Source organism: Psittacula echo (genome assembly GCF_963264785.1).
Source record: "Psittacula echo genome assembly, chromosome: 22".
Classification (NCBI taxonomy): domain Eukaryota; kingdom Metazoa; phylum Chordata; class Aves; order Psittaciformes; family Psittacidae; genus Psittacula; species Psittacula echo.
The window spans coordinates 6,300,645-6,319,669 of record NC_137758.1 but is presented as its reverse complement, the minus strand read 5'-3'; the positions used below and the strand labels follow the sequence as shown (position 1 = coordinate 6,319,669).

Sequence of the window (19,025 nt, the reverse complement as noted above, 5' to 3'; positions counted from 1 at the left end):
ATTTCAGGAGGTTGTTTCAGGTTGGCACAAGAACTATGACAACCACACATTTAACCTCTGGGCTTGCAGGCTCACGCTATAAAGGAACAAGACGCAGTTGGCACTGCTAATAGAAAAGCACCCATCCAAGCTAAAATTCCCCACTAGGAAGAGGGCAGCCCTAGCCTCACAGATAGCTCCTGGCAGTGCAAATGCATTTCTTTAATGTCTGGTGGGGGGTGACAGTGGGCTCCGTCACCTGCATTATGAAACGAGAGGCAGAAAGGAAGGGTCAGGCGTGTGTGTTATGTTACATCAAAGAATCCCTCCAAGCAGGAGGCATAATAAATAGCTGCAGGAGAGGAAAAAAACAGGTCTGGCTTGAGTGCATATGCCGCCCTTTATTCTTAAAAGCATTACAGACACTCAACTCTGCAATCTGCTCCCATTACGGGAGCATTTCCAGCTGATTACATGCAACGGAGCAGAGTTCACATACAACACAGGCTCTACATGCTGGCATTGACTACAGGGGCCAGATCTGAACAAAGCTGTTCTAAAAGAAGTGCAAAAAGCTTCAGTCATCAAGGCAGGGAAAGCCAGTCAGTGTCCTCCATGGGAGAGCAGCCAGGAGCTCTGGTTTCTGATGTGTACAGTGTCAGGAGCACCCCATTTCTCCATGCATGTCCAAGGGCAGCCTGTTCCCCGGGGAAGAGAAGGGATAACAGGAAGGTAACATCAAAAAGGCATCAGCCACAGGTTCTTCACGTTTTCAGGTCACAAATGTTACCCTGCCTGATGACTTTGGCACTTAGCTCAACTGAAGGCAAAACTCAGAAGAGATGAGATTTCAGAAGGAAAGAGAAGGAAAATGCCTACTGGAGTCATCTAAAAAGAGAGTTTGAATTTAGCTTCTAACACACATAACTGAAAGGAGGACACAGTCTCTACTGCTACCTTAATAACAGTATTCTCAAACCAAAGTGCCTGTGTGTAGCAGGGAGCAAACCCTGAGCATGCAACATACAGATGTGGGGGTTTTATATGAAGCCCTGAAGTCGAAAAAGCTGCCTTGGTCAGGAAACTGAGCTCTAAGAAAGTATAGAGATTTGCTCGCAAAATGCCCACAGAGCTCTTAAGTGGGTTTACTAAATACCAGGCTTGTGGTGCGTTCTTCCTTTGCATCTGACTCGATGGGATTTTGAGGAACAGGAGCAAAAAGCAAGCAGAACATTCCTGCAGAAACTCAAACTGAGCAGCATTATGAAGGTCAGATACAAGAGCCTAGAACTGACAATTTCTTGGAATTGCAAACTGGAACCAGCAGCCCTGCTACCGTAAGCGTTCCTCACTCTTCATTTGAAGCTGAGCTCTGCTGTTGCCACAGTAATGGAGAAGATGCAATTAAGTGGAAGAAAATGCAGTATTAACAGGTAAATAAATAATTAGATGCAGAGACAATCAGCAGGACACATCTAGCTGGGCTGTGCTGAAGCACAGTTCCTCAGAAAGGTACAAGACCTTCCCGTCGCCTTCCCTCCATCCAGAGCTTCCAGCAAGCTGCCTGGGCAACCACAACTTCCTAATCAAAACCCCACCAAGCTGCAGCTAGCAACAGTGGATCTTCCCTCCCCCTTTTCTCCTTTGTGAGATGATTTAACAAGCTACAGCATCCCAAGAGACATGACAACCAACCAACAGAAACAGAGCAATGTGGCTTGAACTGTACATGTCCATCTGTGCTGTTCCCTTTTGACAGACACACAAAAGGTCTGAGTTTGGAGTAAAAGTGTTGCCAAAAGGAAGTTGTGCAGAAAACCATTGTGGCAGTGTGCACTTCATTCCCATGGCCTGTCATTATTCCCGTATGGGGGGAACCGATGCACCAATTACGTGTTTTGGGATGGCAGATAACATGTCGCTCTCTGCTAGCTGTCTCCTCTGCAGGATAGCTACACGTTCAGCGTCAAACGAAATCAACAGGACTAGAACAAGTCAAAGTTACTATTTTTTTTCCTAGCACCCAGAGTGATCTGATCCAACACGATCTCAGCGGGAATTTGGGAACCTTGCACCTGGAAGCATATGGAAAGGGGGTTAAGTCTTAAATACATTCTATACAGAGAAACTAAATACACCTCCATGTTTTCCACCATCTCTCAGTGCCAAACGGACCCGTCCTCTCCCCACTCTGGCCCACAAGAGCCAAGCTCAGATGCTCCATTTGGCCACCATGCCCTCCAGCCCAGGCAAAGCCATCTCCACCCCAAGTCATCATGGAACTACACCAACCCACTCGCTCCCACAGCAAGCCAGCTCTTCCTTTTCAGCAAGGTTGCTGCCTAGAACTGATGCCCAAAACACTGAGCAGCAATGCTTGTGCCTGACCTGGAGTAGATGAGAAACAGGGAAATAGGCCAAGTAAAACAGAGCCAGAGAAACAAAGACCCAGAGACTGAGTCAGCTCTTCCCTCCACCAATTAAAAAGCAAATGCAATTATTTTGTATCAATAACTGCAGCTGGAGTGCATTTTTGCCTTAGGGAGACTGAAAGAAATGAGAATATGCCATTTCCCTTGTGACACTGCGAAGATCAGAGACATGAAGGCTTTGAATTTACACTGGCATTGAAGTGCTTAATTGTTGAGACAGATGGGGAGTGCGCATGCAGGGAGAGGCCCCACATGCCTTCAGCAGGGACCCACAGGGTGCCAATCCCTGTACATCAAGACAACATTCAGCTTCAGTAAAAAGGAAATTAGTTGCTCAGATATTGAAGACCAAATGCAATGGGATGGGAGAAGAGGCCCTCAAGGAACAAAACACAGGACTGGAGAATTAAGAGCCACGACAAAGCTTCCACTTAAGCATTTGGAGCAGACTTTGCCCCTCAACACAACCCACAGCAGCAGCAGAGCTGTTTCACCCACACAAGCTCAATTTAAGCATGCATCAAATCCTGGTGCTCCGGCATAATCAGAAGGTCCCTGAAGGCTAAAGAAAGACAACGCCAAGCAAGAGATTAACTGGCAACAATGCGGGACACAAACATGCCACTGCTCTGACTCCAGATGAAATTCTTTCTAGATGAGCTTTTTAATTGGATGCCCAAAGAGCAAGTAACAAGGAAACAAGAGAGCAAAGACAGTAAGGGTAAGAAGGGAAACAGAAAAGTGACCCTGCAGTGGCTTGGATGGGAACATTGTAAGGACACACCTCACCCATCCTGTTCAAAGAGCACTGTGATAAGCTCCTGCTCCCTCTTGGTATGCATCAAACAGAGAAAGCATCAACTTAAGACAAGACAAGAGTTCTTAAGAAAGCTTAAAGAAAAGTTGGATGGACATGAAAAAGGATGTCCTTTTCCTCCAGAAGCATCTGTGAAACCCAGCCTGTTAAAAAGCAGGCACAAGAGTGAATGGCTGAAGCAGGAAGTTATTCCCAAATCCTGAGATAGCTCCTATAAAGTTGTCATTACTTGTCTACACTATGCAGAACAGAGATAAGGCCTGAGCTGAAAACCAGGAGTGGATAAGTGAGCCAGCAAAATGATACGTGTTAAATGCTAACTAAGGTCCTTTCCCTGCTAACTGCCTCTGAAGAGCTGTGGGGAAGGCCAGAAGGGCAGGGAACACTCCTCAGAGAGCTGACAGGCATCTGTGGAAATCTCCAACATCAGTAAACAGAATAAATCCTGGATCAGGCAGCAAAGAGAGCTCTTTCCCACACATTTCACTGTGCACCTTTAAGCTTCCAGCTTTTATCCACCTGCCGCATTTGATTTTACCCAAGATGAAAAACCAGCCTCAAATAGCTTCTTTCTTCACCAGGAAAAAACGTATTTTCTTTGGGGAACATACACAACATGAAATAATGTGTTCCAAACCCCTTAAAATACTTCTGCCCGCTTATTTGAAAGCATTTAGAAACGGTTCTGAGCTTTCCTTTCCTCTGATACACAGTTCTCCCAGCCAGGAGCTGCTTTTAGTGGCAGAGCCTTTCCCAGCCTCCCATTTTTAACACACAGGAGGAACGGCTATATGCAAGTCAGGCTTCTAAATTATAAACTTATGCAGAGATAGAACTCTCCATTACTTCAAACAATTTCAGGGTCATTGCAACTCTATCCCAGGCAAAGAATTGTATCTCAGCTGTGACAATTTAGACCCATAGAACTACCAAGATCCTAAAGCATTTCAGATGGCTTCAAGTGCTTACCTACCGACAGTGACAGCTTTTGAGATGGAAAGCACAAAGTCCTTTTTGCAGCTCTCCACCGTTGCCTTGGAGCTGCACTGAAGACCATTAAATTGTACCCAACTTTCCTAAGGAATTTAAAGGAAAAAGCTTAAGTGAAGCATGAGTGAGTTATAGAGAAACCCAGAATCTTCATTCTGAAGCTGTACTTAGAACCTACGGCATCTCTGGGCTCTCTTCTCTAGGCCTGGCAGGAAAGCAGGGCTGGACTCTTCACAGCAGCTCAACCACTGAGTGGTTTCAGCACTAACCTCAGCACAGACACCCAACACCATGCTTGGATGACATCCTCCATGCTGAACAAGCACAAAGACTGCAGTTTGCTTTTTATAACCAATTCTCTTCTTTTTAGGGCTTTATTCTCAGCAGAAAGGAATGTCAAGAAGACATCCTGTTTCACTCCTTCTGTGAAGTAATTCCTGTTGAGGTTAAAGGAAATAGTCTCCAAATGCCAAATCCAGCACTAATTATGCATGGCAAAGTTCTCTGTGTTTTCAGCTGTTTCTGACTCAATGGAGATGAGCCACAGGAGTTCAGACATATGGCTTCAGACTCCACAAGGCTGTAAAGAGAGCCCAATGTCACAAGAGGAATGCAAGTCATTTTAGATCATGCAAAGGTAGGTACCAAAACACTCTAAGACAACCAAAAGTCACCCATGGGAGGGTCTCAGGATGAACTGAGGTAATTTAAACAACTCTTATGTGACATCCAACATGGTGCAGCGAGAAATCATGGCTTGAAAAACCACTGGGAAGAAGTACTAGCAAAAAGAAAAAAGTCCACTGGACATATAGAGGCATCCAGGTTGGAAAAGCCCTTTCAGCTCATCCAGTCCAGCCCTTACCCCAGCACTGCCAAGGCCACCCCTAACCCATGGCACTGAGGCCTCATCTCCACGGGGTGTGAACACTTGCAGGGACGGTGACTGCAGCCCTGCCCTGGGCAGCCTGTTCCAATGCCTGAGCACCCTCTGGGGCAGGAATTGTTCCTCAGCTCCATCTAAACCTGCCCTGGGGCAGCTTGAGGCCGGTTCCTCTTGTCCCATCCCTTGCTCCTTGGGAGCAGAGCCCAGCCCCTCCTGGCTCCATCCTCCTCTCAGGCACTTGTAGGGAGCCATCAGGTTCCCCCTGAGCCTTCTCCACACTGAACCCCCCAGGTCCCTCAGCCCTTCCCCATCACACTGTGCTCCAGGCCCTGCACCAGCTCCAGTGCCCTTCTCTGGCCCCGCTCCAGCCCCTCAATGTCTCTCTTGTAGTGAGGGGCCAGAGCTAAGCACAGTATATGGTCCCTTATTTAGGTCATCTGATGGACTTCCCAATCCTTCAACAGAACCAAGACCAGAATGCAAAGCTTTAAAGTCTCCAGAATTCAAGGTTTCAACATAATCCTGTTCCTGCTTCCTAAAAAGCTTGCTCTGATTCTGAAATTAAGAGCAGTAAGGAAGGGTCTGGGAGCCCATCTGCATCCCTGCATGGACAGACTTCAAACCTTATCAGGCATCTTTAACCAGATTATGTTTTAAATCCAGGCAATTTACTTTGTGATGCCAAACTTGAAAGGATTTTTCATAGTGTCTTAATTAGGATGAGGCAGAAGTCATATCACCTGATTTCCAGCCCACTTCAAGGTTAGATTTAAAGACCATCTATCACATCTTCAGCCTGGCTTGCCCTAAGAGTCTGGAAAACAGCAGGCAATAGGATTAGATATAAATCTAATGAGATCATGCATTTACATAAAATTTATGGCACTCACTTTTAGACAGGGCTGTGTTCTTGTGTCCTTAGCATGTGGCACTACAGACACTTCCTTTTAGCTGGAAAAAGGTTTATTTTCAACTTTAATTTCGCTTTAAAAGAAACCGTGTCTATAAATAACAAGGGAAGAGCACTAACATAACCTGGGTTTACCAAACCTAAACAAGATGAACTCGAGCTCTGACTTTCCTTAAGCTAAACAGCAGATTCTCTCCGAGAGCCTGGTGAAAGCCTGGTGCAAGCCTTGTGCACACACACTCCTGTTTCAAAAGCAACTTCTGTAACTTCATCAACATCCCGCTAGTTTCAGATGCATTTACTGGTACAGTCAGGCAAGGTAGGATTCATCATCAACAATGTACATGGCCTCAGCACTTGGCATCTCAGGGCCTCCCAGACAGGAGTTCACCTTTACTAACTGTGGGAAAACAGCCACCTTAACACTTGCATGTGCTGAAGTCTGCTAAAAGGCTTGGTTTAGAAAAAAATAAAACACCACACAAGTGTTCACACTGTAGAGATAAAACCAGTTTGAAACCCAAACACATTATCCAGCAGTCTGGATGCTTTACTGGGTTTTTTCTCCAGGATACAAACATCCACAGCAAACTCTGCCCTGGCACACACAGTTATGGACCATCCGGCTGCATCAAAACTGGGCTGAATCAAAAGGAGCATGAGCAGGTTGAAGGAGGGGATTCTGCCCTCTGCTCTGGGGAGACCCCACTTGCAGCACTGTGTGCAGTTCTGGTGTCCCAACATAAGAAGGACACGGAGCTGTTGGAGCAAGTCCAGAGGAGGCCACGAGGATGATCAGGGGCTGGAGCACCTCCTGTATGGAGCCAGGCTGAGAACATTGGGGCTGTTCAGCCTGGAGAAGAGAAGCTGCGTGGAGACCTCAGAGCAGCTTCCAGTGTCTGAAGGGGGCTACAAGGGTGCTGTAGAGGGACTCTTCATCAGGGACTGCAGTGACAGGACAAGGGGTGATGGGTTCAAACTGAAACAGGGGAAGTTCAGGTTGGATCTAAGGCAGAAGCTCTTCCCTGTGAGGGTGCTGAGGCGCTGGCCCAGGGTGCCCAGAGAAGCTGTGGCTGCCCCATCCCTGGCAGTGTTCAAGGCCAGGTTGGACACAGGGGCTTGGAGCAAGCTGCTCCAGTGGAAGGTGTCCCTGCCCGTGGCAGGGGTTGGAGCTGGAGGAGCTTTAAAGGTCCCTTCAACCCAAACCAGTCTGGGATTCTATGATTCAGCTTGAGTTAAAGGGGAAATCAAGAAAATTTAGCTCAGATGGTCATCCAGACTTCTCAAAGGTCACCTCCCAGTCCATGCCACAGAGAGATTTCCTGATCAACCTTAAACTTTCTCAAGCAAGCCCTGGAAAGTCATTGCAGGACAGAAAGGGTTTAAATCCAGGTTTAAAAATGACAAACACTCAGGTGCTGAACAGCATCAAAGCTCTGCTTCGCTTTAAGCAGGGCACTTCCCCACCAATGTGAGGTGGCGAGCAAGTTCAGAGAGCAATCCTTTGGGAAACAGGCTATAAATAGCCCTAAGGACCTAATACAGGCTCTCCAGGTCTGGCATAGAGGAAGAGGGCATATTCACACACTCCAGCAGCAATTCCTCTCCAAACACAGCTCCTGTCTTCCTGCCCTCTGCCTTTGAGCTTTTCACCCCTTCATCAGTCCATCAAAGACCTTTCTCTTGCTGACGGCTACAGTCCCAGGTGGACCAACATTTCAATTCCTGTTTTCCTCCCTTCTGCAGGAGCAGCTGGATGAGCTTCTCCAGGCTGTTGCTATAGAAACAAACCAATCCTCAACACTTATTTTTACCAGTTTCTGTGAAATAGGATTTATTTCATTTCCATGACTAAGCTGTACTCCAGAGCGAGCTCTCTGGGACAGTGACATCTCAGCATGACAGGACCTCATACCTGGTGTCAGCCATACAAAGAAATGGCCACCGCTCTTATTCAAAAGCACCTTCTTCATTTCAAGAGCACACTTCACCTTGAAATGACTTGTGCAGTCAGAGTGTTACTGAGTTGCGGCTGTATCTGTGAAGTGGAAAAGAGCAGAGGAGTGGCTGGCACAGCCTGGAAGACCATGGATATGCTGGGAAAACTCATCTGAGCACCCACCAGATGTCGAGCACCCTCTGTGCAGGCAGAAGGATCATCTTCATCAAGTCCCCACAACCTGCTGCACTCACAGGCTGAATGTGGCTCAGTGGAAGCTCCTCCTGGAAGGCGAAGGGCTCACACAGAGTCAAGGCATTAGCACAGGTTATCTGCTGCAAGCCTCCAGGAATTTGCCTTATCCTTGTCCAAGTGCAGCTGGGAGAAGGCTTTCCCTTTCGGTATGAGACGAACTGCACTTGTTACCCATATTCTGTATCACATCTTTCATTTACATCTTTTACATCCTGCTTTTTCCTTCAATCTCATTAAAACAATGCATTACATCATAAAAGTCCTACTGGATGAACACTGGTTTTTGGCTCAGCTGCTCCTAAAAGACCAAACACTGTTTCACACATTCATCTTTAGAAATGTCAGCTATCTGCCAAACAGCCTTAATCAGCCAGAGTAGAACCTCTGTCACGAAGTAGAGCAGCTCAACTTCCACCAACACATGCTGTTTAGACAGTCTATATGCAGATCTGAATTAGTACATAGACAGCTGCAGCAGGATAACTGCTCCCCAAGCAAAGGAGAAGGGAAGGGGAGATCCTGCTCCTCTGTGCTGTCACCTGCAAGTTTGTGCCATTTCCCTCCTATTGGATCTAGGAACTGTGCAGCTTCATGAAACAAGAGTTGTCTGTTAGCTCAGCCGGAGTGATTCATCCTGGAACAGCCCCACAACACAAATGACTGTTCGGAAGAGAAAATAGGGGACCTTCATCAGAGACTGTAGTGATAGGACAAGGGGTGACAGGTTCAAACTGAAACAGGGGAAGTTCAGGTTGGATCTAAGGCAGAAGCTCTTCCCTGTGAGGGTGCTGAGGCGCTGGCCCAGGGTGCCCAGAGAAGCTGTGGCTGCCCCATCCCTGGCAGTGTTCAAGGCCAGGTTGGACACAGGGGCTTGGAGCAAGCTGCTCCAGTGGAAGGGGTCCCTGCCCGTGGCAGGGGTTGGGACTGAAGGATCTTAAGGTCCTTTCCAACCCAACCCAGTCTGGGATTCTATGGAAACCTGTCTGTTGAGCATTCAGTGCCCAACTGAACACTGCACAGCTCCTGCCTTCGAAACAGAGTACTCTGGATGTACTCAAATCTGCAGTGACAGTTCTTCAGTTTTGGGACTGCAGACAAGAGTAGAGGAGAATGAAGCTGTGGAAATGTCAGTATCTCATTGCTCAAACATCCCATATTTGTTTACATGCATAGCTGTGGTTTGAGTCCTGAAATTCCTACACAGAGCTCAATGGTAGGACAATAACTTGGGGTATATAGATTGAAAAGCCATCAGAGATTCTCACAAACATCCACTCAGTCCACTCCAGTGCCACAAGCATCCACTCTGCCATCAAGGTAAACACAGAGACACCCCCTGCACCAAGTGCTGAAGGCAGCTGCTAATTCCAGCACCAACAAAGCCAGCCCTAAAGTCTTCAAGATGCAGATTTCAAGCCTGCACCCAGCATTTTAACCAAAGCATCAGTACAGAATTCAAGCTGCCCCTGCAGGAACCCTGAACACAAACCACCTCCCCAGTCCTCAGGCTTCCTGGAGCTGTTTGGGATCCTCCAGCCAGCTCTGAAGCCAGTCTTGTTCAAGGCATGGAAAGTAAATAAACTGCATGTCACAGATACAATTCACTGTTCCTCCCATGATGGGGCAGAGCACAAATCTTGTGTGTCTTGTGAATGCTAAGAGCTGCAAAATGATGCTCCTGGGAAGGAGTGTAACCTAGCAATTGGAAAAGCAGCCCAGGAGCGCTGCCTCCTCACCCTGCTCCTGTCGCCGAACACATGGGGATACTGCAGCTATTTAAATGTTGAATCCATCACCAGGCAGTGCCTGGCTTGGTTCTTACATCCTCAACATAATCTGAGCTATCTAGCATCCTGACCCACCCACCACTCCTAACATCCCATCTTTGACCACAGTAACTCCCTCTTGGAGTGTTTCAAGTATAAGCATATGGATATATCCCAAACCTGTTTGGCACTTTAAAACACTCTGCTGGGAAGTTCTCAAAGCAAAGCAAGAATTAAACTAACGTGTTCTCACCCTCCATCTGACACAAACACATGGGTGCTCCCACCAAATCAAGTCCCAGGACACTGGAGGACTTGGCATGTGGGTAAAGACTGATGGGAAGTCAACAGCCAGCAGAATCCACCCCAGCCTGGGCAGCCACCTATATTATAGTGCCAATGTCAGATTAATCAGTCACTGCCCACACAGTTAAGACACTTTTACTCAGCATTAGCAGAGATTTCTATCCAGTGTGCTGTGCTCAAAGCATTTTGCTTGAGGGCTGCGACACCTCAACTGATTCACATCTGCTTCCAACTCCTCACCCATTGAATTCAGCTCCTCACACCCCCCATAGCACCACTGCCCCTCCTGTCCACTGCCAAGCAAACCAGCATGCACAGCATGGAAACCTCAGCCTGCACAGTCTGTCTGGAAGGAAGCAGGACAAAACTCTCCCAAGGGAGTTTCCCAGAAAGGAAAACCACCTACACAACAATTTTCCTGTGCACTCCAAGCAAGCCCTGGGTACTACCTAAAAACCAAGGCCATTCTAAAGAGGAAAATAGGTGAGCAAAGCAGGGCACGGATAATGTGACTTTTCTGAGGTCCCACGGCAAGCTTATGGCAAGAAAACCCCAGTCCACCCCAGCCACATCCCCAGTCACAGAATTGTGCCAATCAAAGCAAGCAAATAAAACGTTCCAAAGCTGAATTAGAAGATCCCAAAGATCCAGAACACTTCAGAGTCTCTGCCAATAATTGCAGCCTTCCTGAATGATTTAAAAAGTGCTTAGAAAACAATTCACAGAACAGAGCTGGTGCACACCTAACGCCCGTGGCACTCATACTCTCACCAATCCCAGAGTTCAGTACCTAATTAAAGAGAGCTCTGTCCTGCTCTGCTGTTTGCAAGCAGGGTGTGGAATGGAAGACAGTTTAAAAGTGGGTGAGATGATTAATCACAGCCCCAAGAGCAGTGAAAGGCCCAGTCGTGATTTTCAACACGGCCCTGGTTTATGTGAAACCAGAAGCACCTCCTTTCTATTGGGGGAAAATAGGGAAATATTCTGCTTGTACCTTTACACTATCTTTAAGTTCAGACCTTGGAGCTGCTGTTCCCTATCTCAGCCACACGCTGCAGGGCTTGCTCTTAATCACACAATGTAATAACACACCTGAGAGTGAACAGACACACAAACAGCCTTTTCCTTACTATGTAAAGAGCAATTCCTCTCCTCCCCAGCTGGCTGCACCATCGGAGTGCGACCTCCCTTCCAAATGGGAACACAGGCAGCAGAAAGGTTGCAGCCAGACCTCAGATCACCAGGAGAACATGTAGCACTAACACATCATTCCTTTAAATCATCCGGTCACACAAGAACAAGTGTGGAACCCCACTTCTTTTGAAAATAGAAATAATTTTCCTGTCTCCTAAGCGTATTTAGAGTGTTTGAAGCTCCTTGAAGTGTTCAGCAATTACACCACGTTTCCTAAACCAAACAAAATAGTCGCCAGCAATAACTGCTGCAGATTGAGTAGAACGCTTGCTGTGGCTTCTGTGAAGCAGCAACCAAACCCTTTCCCACAACAGATGTATACAAAAAAGTCTGAACTCACAGCAGAAGTTTCTCCTTGCTGACTTACAGAAGATTGTGTATACAAGCTGGGGCTCAGCGGCAGCCTCAGTTTCCCCTCTCGCCAACAAAGATCCAGTCTTCTCACATCAAGAAATGAACATAAAAAGCTTTTGCTGCAGATTTGGCTTTAACACAATTCATCCCTTACTGCTCCTGGCAAGACCTACTGAATGCAGCTTGATATTTCAGGCCACAGATTGGTTTGCTGCTTCCTGTCTTTAACTTCAGCAAAGCAGTAAAAAAGAATAAATAAAAAGAAATCCTAATTCTGCATCCTCTGTGCAGAAGTACCCCCAAAACCCCACTAAACCTCATGGATTCACAAAGCACTTCTATCAAGCATTAAGCTGTGGTTACAGTAAGTTGCTTTTATCTCCAGATGCTCACTGATATCCAAAAGCCACTTTTGCCCATGCTCTATGAGAGATGTTCTGCAAATGGGGCAGGTCAGGGTATGCTCAAGGAGCAGAGATCTGCATCAGGCTCCTGGATCTGGCTTTCCACAGATTTCCAGGCCCTGAATGAATCAGATTCTGGATGGCAGCACAAAGCCAAACCTCCCCCAAGCCTGGCAATCCACCACCTCTTTGTAAGCCTCACCATCTGCTTTGGCAAAACCAGAAATTGATCTCCCTCTCCTCTACTGCTTCTTGTCCTCCCCATGTCCTTCCCGATACCTCAACCTGCTGTTAGTGTTCCCTGATTCACATGAGCTTTATTTTCCTGCCTAATATTTGTAGCGTCACACAGTGGCACATTCACCCCCTAGGGAGAGCCTTTATCTTTAAATGTCCTTGCATTTCCTTTTCGTTTGGCTTATCACAACTTGCTTCCTGCTTACCTGCAGAACCTGGGGATTTCATGTGGAGTTTGTGCACGTCTCACACCCAGAGGGCTCAGCTCAGCGATCTAAGCAGGAAGTATGAAAGCCTCAGACCTTGCCAAAGTTCACATTGAAATTATACTAAACATGGGGGACAGTTAAGTTTATGTGATAAAACAAAACATTCCACAGACTTTATTGCTGGGGGCATCTTCTATGACTTTGTGGACTGGCATTTGCTCTCTTTGGAAAAGAAAAAAGGTACAAAATGTTTCATGTGCCAGCTCAGAGCAGTCCCTCGGTCAGCACAAACACTTACCAGGTGTAAGAAGGACATGGAGCTGTTGGAGCAAGTCCCCAGAGGAGGCCATGAGGATGACCAGGGGCTGGAGCACCTCTCACATGGAGGCAGGCTGAGAACATTGGGGCTGTTCAGCCTGGAGAAGAGCAGCTTCCAGTGTCCGAAGGGGGCTCCAAGGATGCTGGAGAGGGACTCTTCATCAGGGACTGGAGTGACAGGACAAGGGGTGATGGGTTCAGACTGAAACAGGGGAAGTTCAGGTTGGATCTAAGGCAGAAGCTCTTCCCTGTGAGGGTGCTGAGGCGCTGGCCCAGGGTGCCCAGAGAAGCTGTGGCTGCCCCATCCCTGGCAGTGTTCAAGGCCAGGTTGGACACAGGGGCTTGGAGCAAGCTGCTCCAGTGGAAGGGGTCCCTGCCCGTGGCAGGCGGGTGGAACTGGAAGAGCTTTAAGGTCCTTTCCATCCCAACCCATTCCATGATTCTATGCTAACAGTGGGTACACAGTCCCCACACCATGCCCACAAACACACGTGTTTCTTCCAGGAAATGCCTTTGTATCTAATCCAAAACTGTATTTTTGAGACTTCTGAAATGCTGCAGACCTGCAGAGAAAAGGCTGTGATTTGCCTCTCAGAAGGAGAGACGCTCTTGTGAAAACACGTAATCCAACAGTGAGACTTTAAAAAGGACCTAAATATCATGCCAACACCAGAGACCCAAAATCAGATGGAGAAAGGAACAATGGAGTTCTGCTGGCCCAGCCAAGCATTCATGTCCCTGTTTTTGGAATGAGCTTTGGGGGGGGTCAACTTAGCAGCAACCTTATGAGGGGATACTATTAGATACAGGACCAGGAATGAAAATGACCATGCAGAAACAGGAAGGCTGACAGAGGCTGTTTGAGGAAGGGAAAACACAAAGCATACAAAGCTGAGGACAGGTTTCTCCATCACAACCAAGGGGTAAGAAACCGTGAAGTAGAAAAGTTCCCTTGTTCTGGCATTGGTAAAGTTTCCCATCTCCAAAATTAAAGTAACCTGCCTTTTTTCCATCAACTGTGGCCATCCTCTTGTCGTGCAGGCCAAGTGTGGGTTTGCAAAGCAATTACATGGGATTCAGAGATGCTCTTCACAGGAGCACAACTAAGAAACAGTGATCAGCTGTTCCAATGGACACAAGGCCATTCTGGCCAGAAACCTGCAGCAGGACTCACTTCTGAGCTAGGAGAAAAGCAGCCTTACCCCTTTCCTAAGTACTTGGAAGTCTCAGTGAAAAAGCTTTGTGACATGAATTCTCACAGACGCAGCTTTATCAGACACACAAAGAACTAAATCCCTGCTCCAGATATCTATTTTGTGATTTCTTAACCCACCAGCACTGATGACATCTATTGTTCAAGCAGCTTTCCTGCATTGCAGAGCCTGGACAAGCAGCCACCAAGTGAAGCACCTTGGCCCTCCCCATCAACTCCTTCCATTAAAGCTTCCACTTCATTGCACTGTTGCTTTCTCTGGGCACAGGTCCAGGCCATATTTACTAGTTTTAATTTAGAAAATGCATCTAATCATCATCAGGAGAATAACCAGTATGCAAGAATAAGATACCTAAGAGAAAACCCTTCAACTTGAAAGGTTTTCTGGACCTGTTGCACACCTTTGGATGCCATACTAACAGGAAGGAGGGGTGGACACCAAGCAGAGTCTTTCTTACCACATCCACCCTCCTCCCAAACACCAGGTGCCTTTAATTTGCCAATCTTTAACTTTCCATGAAGCATCAGGCAGCAAATGCCACATTCTCTGTTTCCAAACTCTTGAAGTCATTTGTAAAGGGGGACAGAAAGGCAGTTAGCTATAATTAAATATCATCCTGCTGTGGAGAACTTACTGCCACATCCTCCCTGCCCCCAGGACACAGGGAAACCACAGGCAAAGGTGCTCCAGAGGAATTGTGCACCTTCAGAGATGAGCAAAGCAGCCAGTGACCAGGCTTGGCATCAGGGGCTGGAGTTCATCTCACACTTTGCAAAGGGAAAAACCAGCACAACAGAGACAGGGTGACACACACACAGGAGACAGGCCCAAATTTATTCTCAGATACACTTAAGCCACTTTGAAACTCAGTCTGGCTTTTTTGGCAGCTCAATCCTCAAAATCCGATGTTTTGCTGCTTTACTAAGGGGACTACAAGGATGCTGGAGAGGGACTCTTCATCAGGGACTGGAGTGACAGGACAAGGGGTGATGGGTTCAAACTTAAACAGGGGAAGTTCAGGTTAGAGCTAAGGCAGAAGCTCTTCCCTGTGAGGGTGCTGAGGCGCTGGCCCAGGGTGCCCAGAGAAGCTGTGGCTGCCCCATCCCTGGCAGTGTTCAAGGCCAGGTTGGACACAGGGGCTTGGAGCAAGCTGCTCCAGTGGAAGGGGTCCCTGCCCGTGGCAGGGGTTGGGACTGGAGGAGCTTTAAGGTCCCTTCCAACACAAACCACTCTGGCATTCTGTGACACAAAGGAGTGTGTTTGCTGCTATAAGCTCGGAGCCACCTCACAGCCACACAGGACACTGAGCAGTCACTTAGATGAGCCCACACTACAGAAAACAGTTTTGAACCTGCCCAGCATGTCCAAGCTGCTCTCCAAACAATCACCTCGCAGCTCTATTTAGCAGCTGCTTCTGACAACAGCCTCATCACTATAAAACAAGCAGAAAGCTTCCCAGGTGGAGTCAGCTAAGGTAAAGTAAAAGCCCAAGAAGCCGACAGAACACTGGAAGCAATCATAATGCCTCTGAATCACCGAAAGTCCACTCTGGATATCTCACATGCAGCATTCATCACAGCACCCAAGCGCTGGAACAATCCCCAGCAACCTCCTATTTCCCAGTGCTGCAACCACAGCCCCCTGAGCTCTCCCACCACTGCCAGTTTGCCAGAGGTGACCACAGACTATCCTCAGGGTCACTGCCTGGCATCTGGAACCCTGAGACTGAAGAATACTGCAGCCACTGCTCTACGAACAGGGTAGAGAGGTCACGACCCACATGGGATTGCAATCACACTTGGGATGAGCATCCATGCTCATGTAAACTCTTGTAAATCCAGGGATGCTGCAGCAGATTTCACACAGCAAGTTACGGATGCGCTGCAATGACTCCCAACATGCTAGGAACAGCAAAACGCCTCCAAAACAAAACCCACCATCATGAGCATGCAAAAAGCCTGACATTACTCAGCAGCAGGGAATAAAAAGCAGTTCAGGGATTGGGAAGTTTTGGGACATTTGGTCGGAGAAGGGTCTCACTGACAGACATTTTAGACAGTTAATGACCACAGTGAATGAATGACAGCAGTGGGATTCACCATCCTTCAGACACAAAACCACATTTACACGTGGAAAACCGTGTTAACTGCTCAGATCAAAGCCTGCCCCACTCCCCAGACCAGCTGGAATCACAAGCACTTCTCTTACCAGGGAAAAGGGGTCGCTGTGTCACCACCACGCATCGCCGGATAGTGCGGCGGAGCTGTTAGGACAAGAGGCTGACAACGCTTCTGGTGTGTATTTAACTCCACTGACCCTCTCCACTTTAATCTGAACACCCTGCAAGTACATCCACCTTCTAATGCAGACGAGCCTGAAGTGGTCAGGGCAATCTCTCACTCAAAACAAGGGCCCAGGGCATTTAAGGTATTAAAAGAGAATAAAGCTCAACCTGAGATTACATATTGGAGGAGCAAAGTGTGCACTGGGGAAGAACAAGCTCTCAGAGTCAGCAACAGCAGAGAACTGGTAAGGTTATGTGAGAGACAAAACGGATCAAATCTGGCCACAAACGGGCATGTCATATCCCTCTAACAGTCAGGTCCTACAGTGACAGTGGCACTCAGCACTGGACTCAAATCTCCTCCCCAGTATAAACCAGTTGCTCAGGGAACAGGAACAGCAGCATTTCCAGCAGAGCAGCTGAAATGGCAAAAAGCTGCAAGTCAAGAAATGCACCAGCAAGTACTATCACTGGGAGATGCTGGAAAAAAGGGGGAGGAGAAAAAACTAACAAAGGTCTCAGAGCTTCAAAACAGAGCAAATTACACAGCACAGTACTTTAAATGCTAAAGCAAATGACTGTATCCTCCATCTGCTAGCGCAGCCCCAGTACAGCGCCCAGTGCAGGGTGCTGAGCCCCAAACCCTACCAGCCACCACTGAGAACCACAGTGGAGGAGCTCTGCAAGCCATGAACATTACACTGAGGAAGGACAAGAGCAGAGAGGATGCCTTGTCCAGCACCCAACTGCACATCTGCTCCATTAAATCCATCCAGCAGCTCTCCTCACCATGGGAACATACACATGCTCTGGCTTCAGTCAGCAGCCTAACCCAGAGTCCTTCTCCACACACACCACATTTCCCAGTCACACCAGTTTGCAGCTACAGATGGTAACCAGCAGCATCCACAGCCCTGCAGCACTTTGATCGCCAAGGGACATGCCACACCTGAGCAGAACCCAGCCTTGGAAGGGCCCACTCCAAAGAGCCTCCTGTCCTCTCCCAGCCCACCAGTCACTGCTACTCCCCACCTCAGGGCACGCGAGCCTGACAGGTTCCACCACCAGCCCCCTCCAGCTTAACCTCCTCACACCCCTGGTCCCACAGGCAGCACCACACCCTCAGGGCTCCCCCAGCCTGTCCTCACACCCCCTGTGTGCTCCAGATCCATCACAGCCCACTGCAATACCTCATCCCATCCCCTTAGCCTTCAATTCCCACGCAACTCACCCCTTCTCTGACCCACGCTGGCCCACGCGCCCCGCGGACTGGTCTCCTCAGTCCCTCTATCCCTGCAGTGCTGCAGCCCACATCTGTCCCCTGGGGCTTCAGCCCTCACCGCTGAGCCCCAGAGACCTCCAACACTCCCTTGCCCCACAGCCTCTCACCTCTGGCCTCCACACCAAGAGAACACCCAAACCCCTACAGCTGCTTCCCTGCCCTACAACCCCTGCCCCAATCCCCTCAGCCCTACAACCCCTTGTCCCACATCCCCCAACTCACATCTAACCCTAAACCCCTACAGACCCCCAACCTCTTGCCTCCTCCAGCCCCTATCAACACCACCCCATAGCTCCACACTCCCAACCTGCTCCACAGTCCTACAACACCCCAAAAGCCCACATCCTCCTGCCTCACCCACAGCCCCCCAAGCCCTGTATGGCCCCATATATCCCCCCAGCTCAAACAGCGTCCCCTTTACTCACAAGCCCGCAACTCCCTCCTCATAACCCCCTCCTCCTCCTCCTCCCCAGCCCTCAGCGCCACTCCCACAGCCCCCCCATTCCCTCAGGCCGCGCCTCACCTGAGCAGACTGGACAGCGGGTGCCCCACACCGCCGCTCCCGCTGCCTCCACCGCCGCCTCCCCCCCCAGAGCCGCCACCACCTCCTCCTCCGCCTCCCCCCGCGGAGCCACCGAAGCCGGAGCTGAGGCGTTTCCCCGATAACAGCTTCTCTACGGCGGGCAGGTTCCCGGTACGAGCGGCCTCCAGCAGCTCCTGCTCCTTCCCCATGGCCCGGCCCGGCCGCCGCCGCCCGCCACCGCCTCCCGCCGAGCCACGCCCCCTCGTGCGCGGCCTTCCGGGGCGGAGCCAGCGGATGGGCGGAGCTTATAATGCTGTGTGGGCGTGGTCACGATCCGGCCCCCGCCCCCTCGGCGGGTCTCTCCAGGGGCACGTTTCTGCGCATCATTTTTTGGCTCGTTTTAGTTCATTTTATTCCTTCGGAGAGTGAATAACACGAAAGTGGGGTTCCGGCACGCGCTGCAGTGTACAAGGAGCCGGCTTTGGTCAAAGCAGTGTGTGCTCACTGCCCAGACCACCCCCCATGTGCCGGGCTGCACCCCCAGAGCGTGAGAAGCAGCTCAGGGAGGGGATCCTGCCCCTCTGCTGTGCTCTGGGGAGCCCCCCCTGCAGTCCTGATCCAGCTCTGGGGCAGCAGCACAAGAGGGACGTGGAGCTGCTGGAGTGAGGCCAGAGGAGGCCATGGAGATGCTGCGAGGGCTGGAGCAGCTCTGCTCTGGAGCCAGGC

At 49.1% G+C, this 19,025-nt stretch overlaps 1 protein-coding gene across 3 annotated transcripts in view; it reads right to left on the bottom strand.

Moving 5' to 3' along the window:
• Positions 1-18,508, bottom strand: part of ANKS1A (ankyrin repeat and sterile alpha motif domain containing 1A) — a gene marked incomplete at its 5' end in the record, with an annotated part of 112,800 nt that extends 94,292 nt beyond the window's left edge. For all 3 annotated transcript variants that reach the window (XM_080633193.1, XM_080633194.1, XM_080633195.1), the window contains one exon: positions 18,300-18,508. In XM_080633193.1, the coding sequence (XP_080489319.1) occupies positions 18,300-18,508 (209 nt within the window). The remainder of the gene's footprint in view (positions 1-18,299) is intronic.
• Between the last annotated feature and the right edge of the window lie 517 nt (positions 18,509-19,025).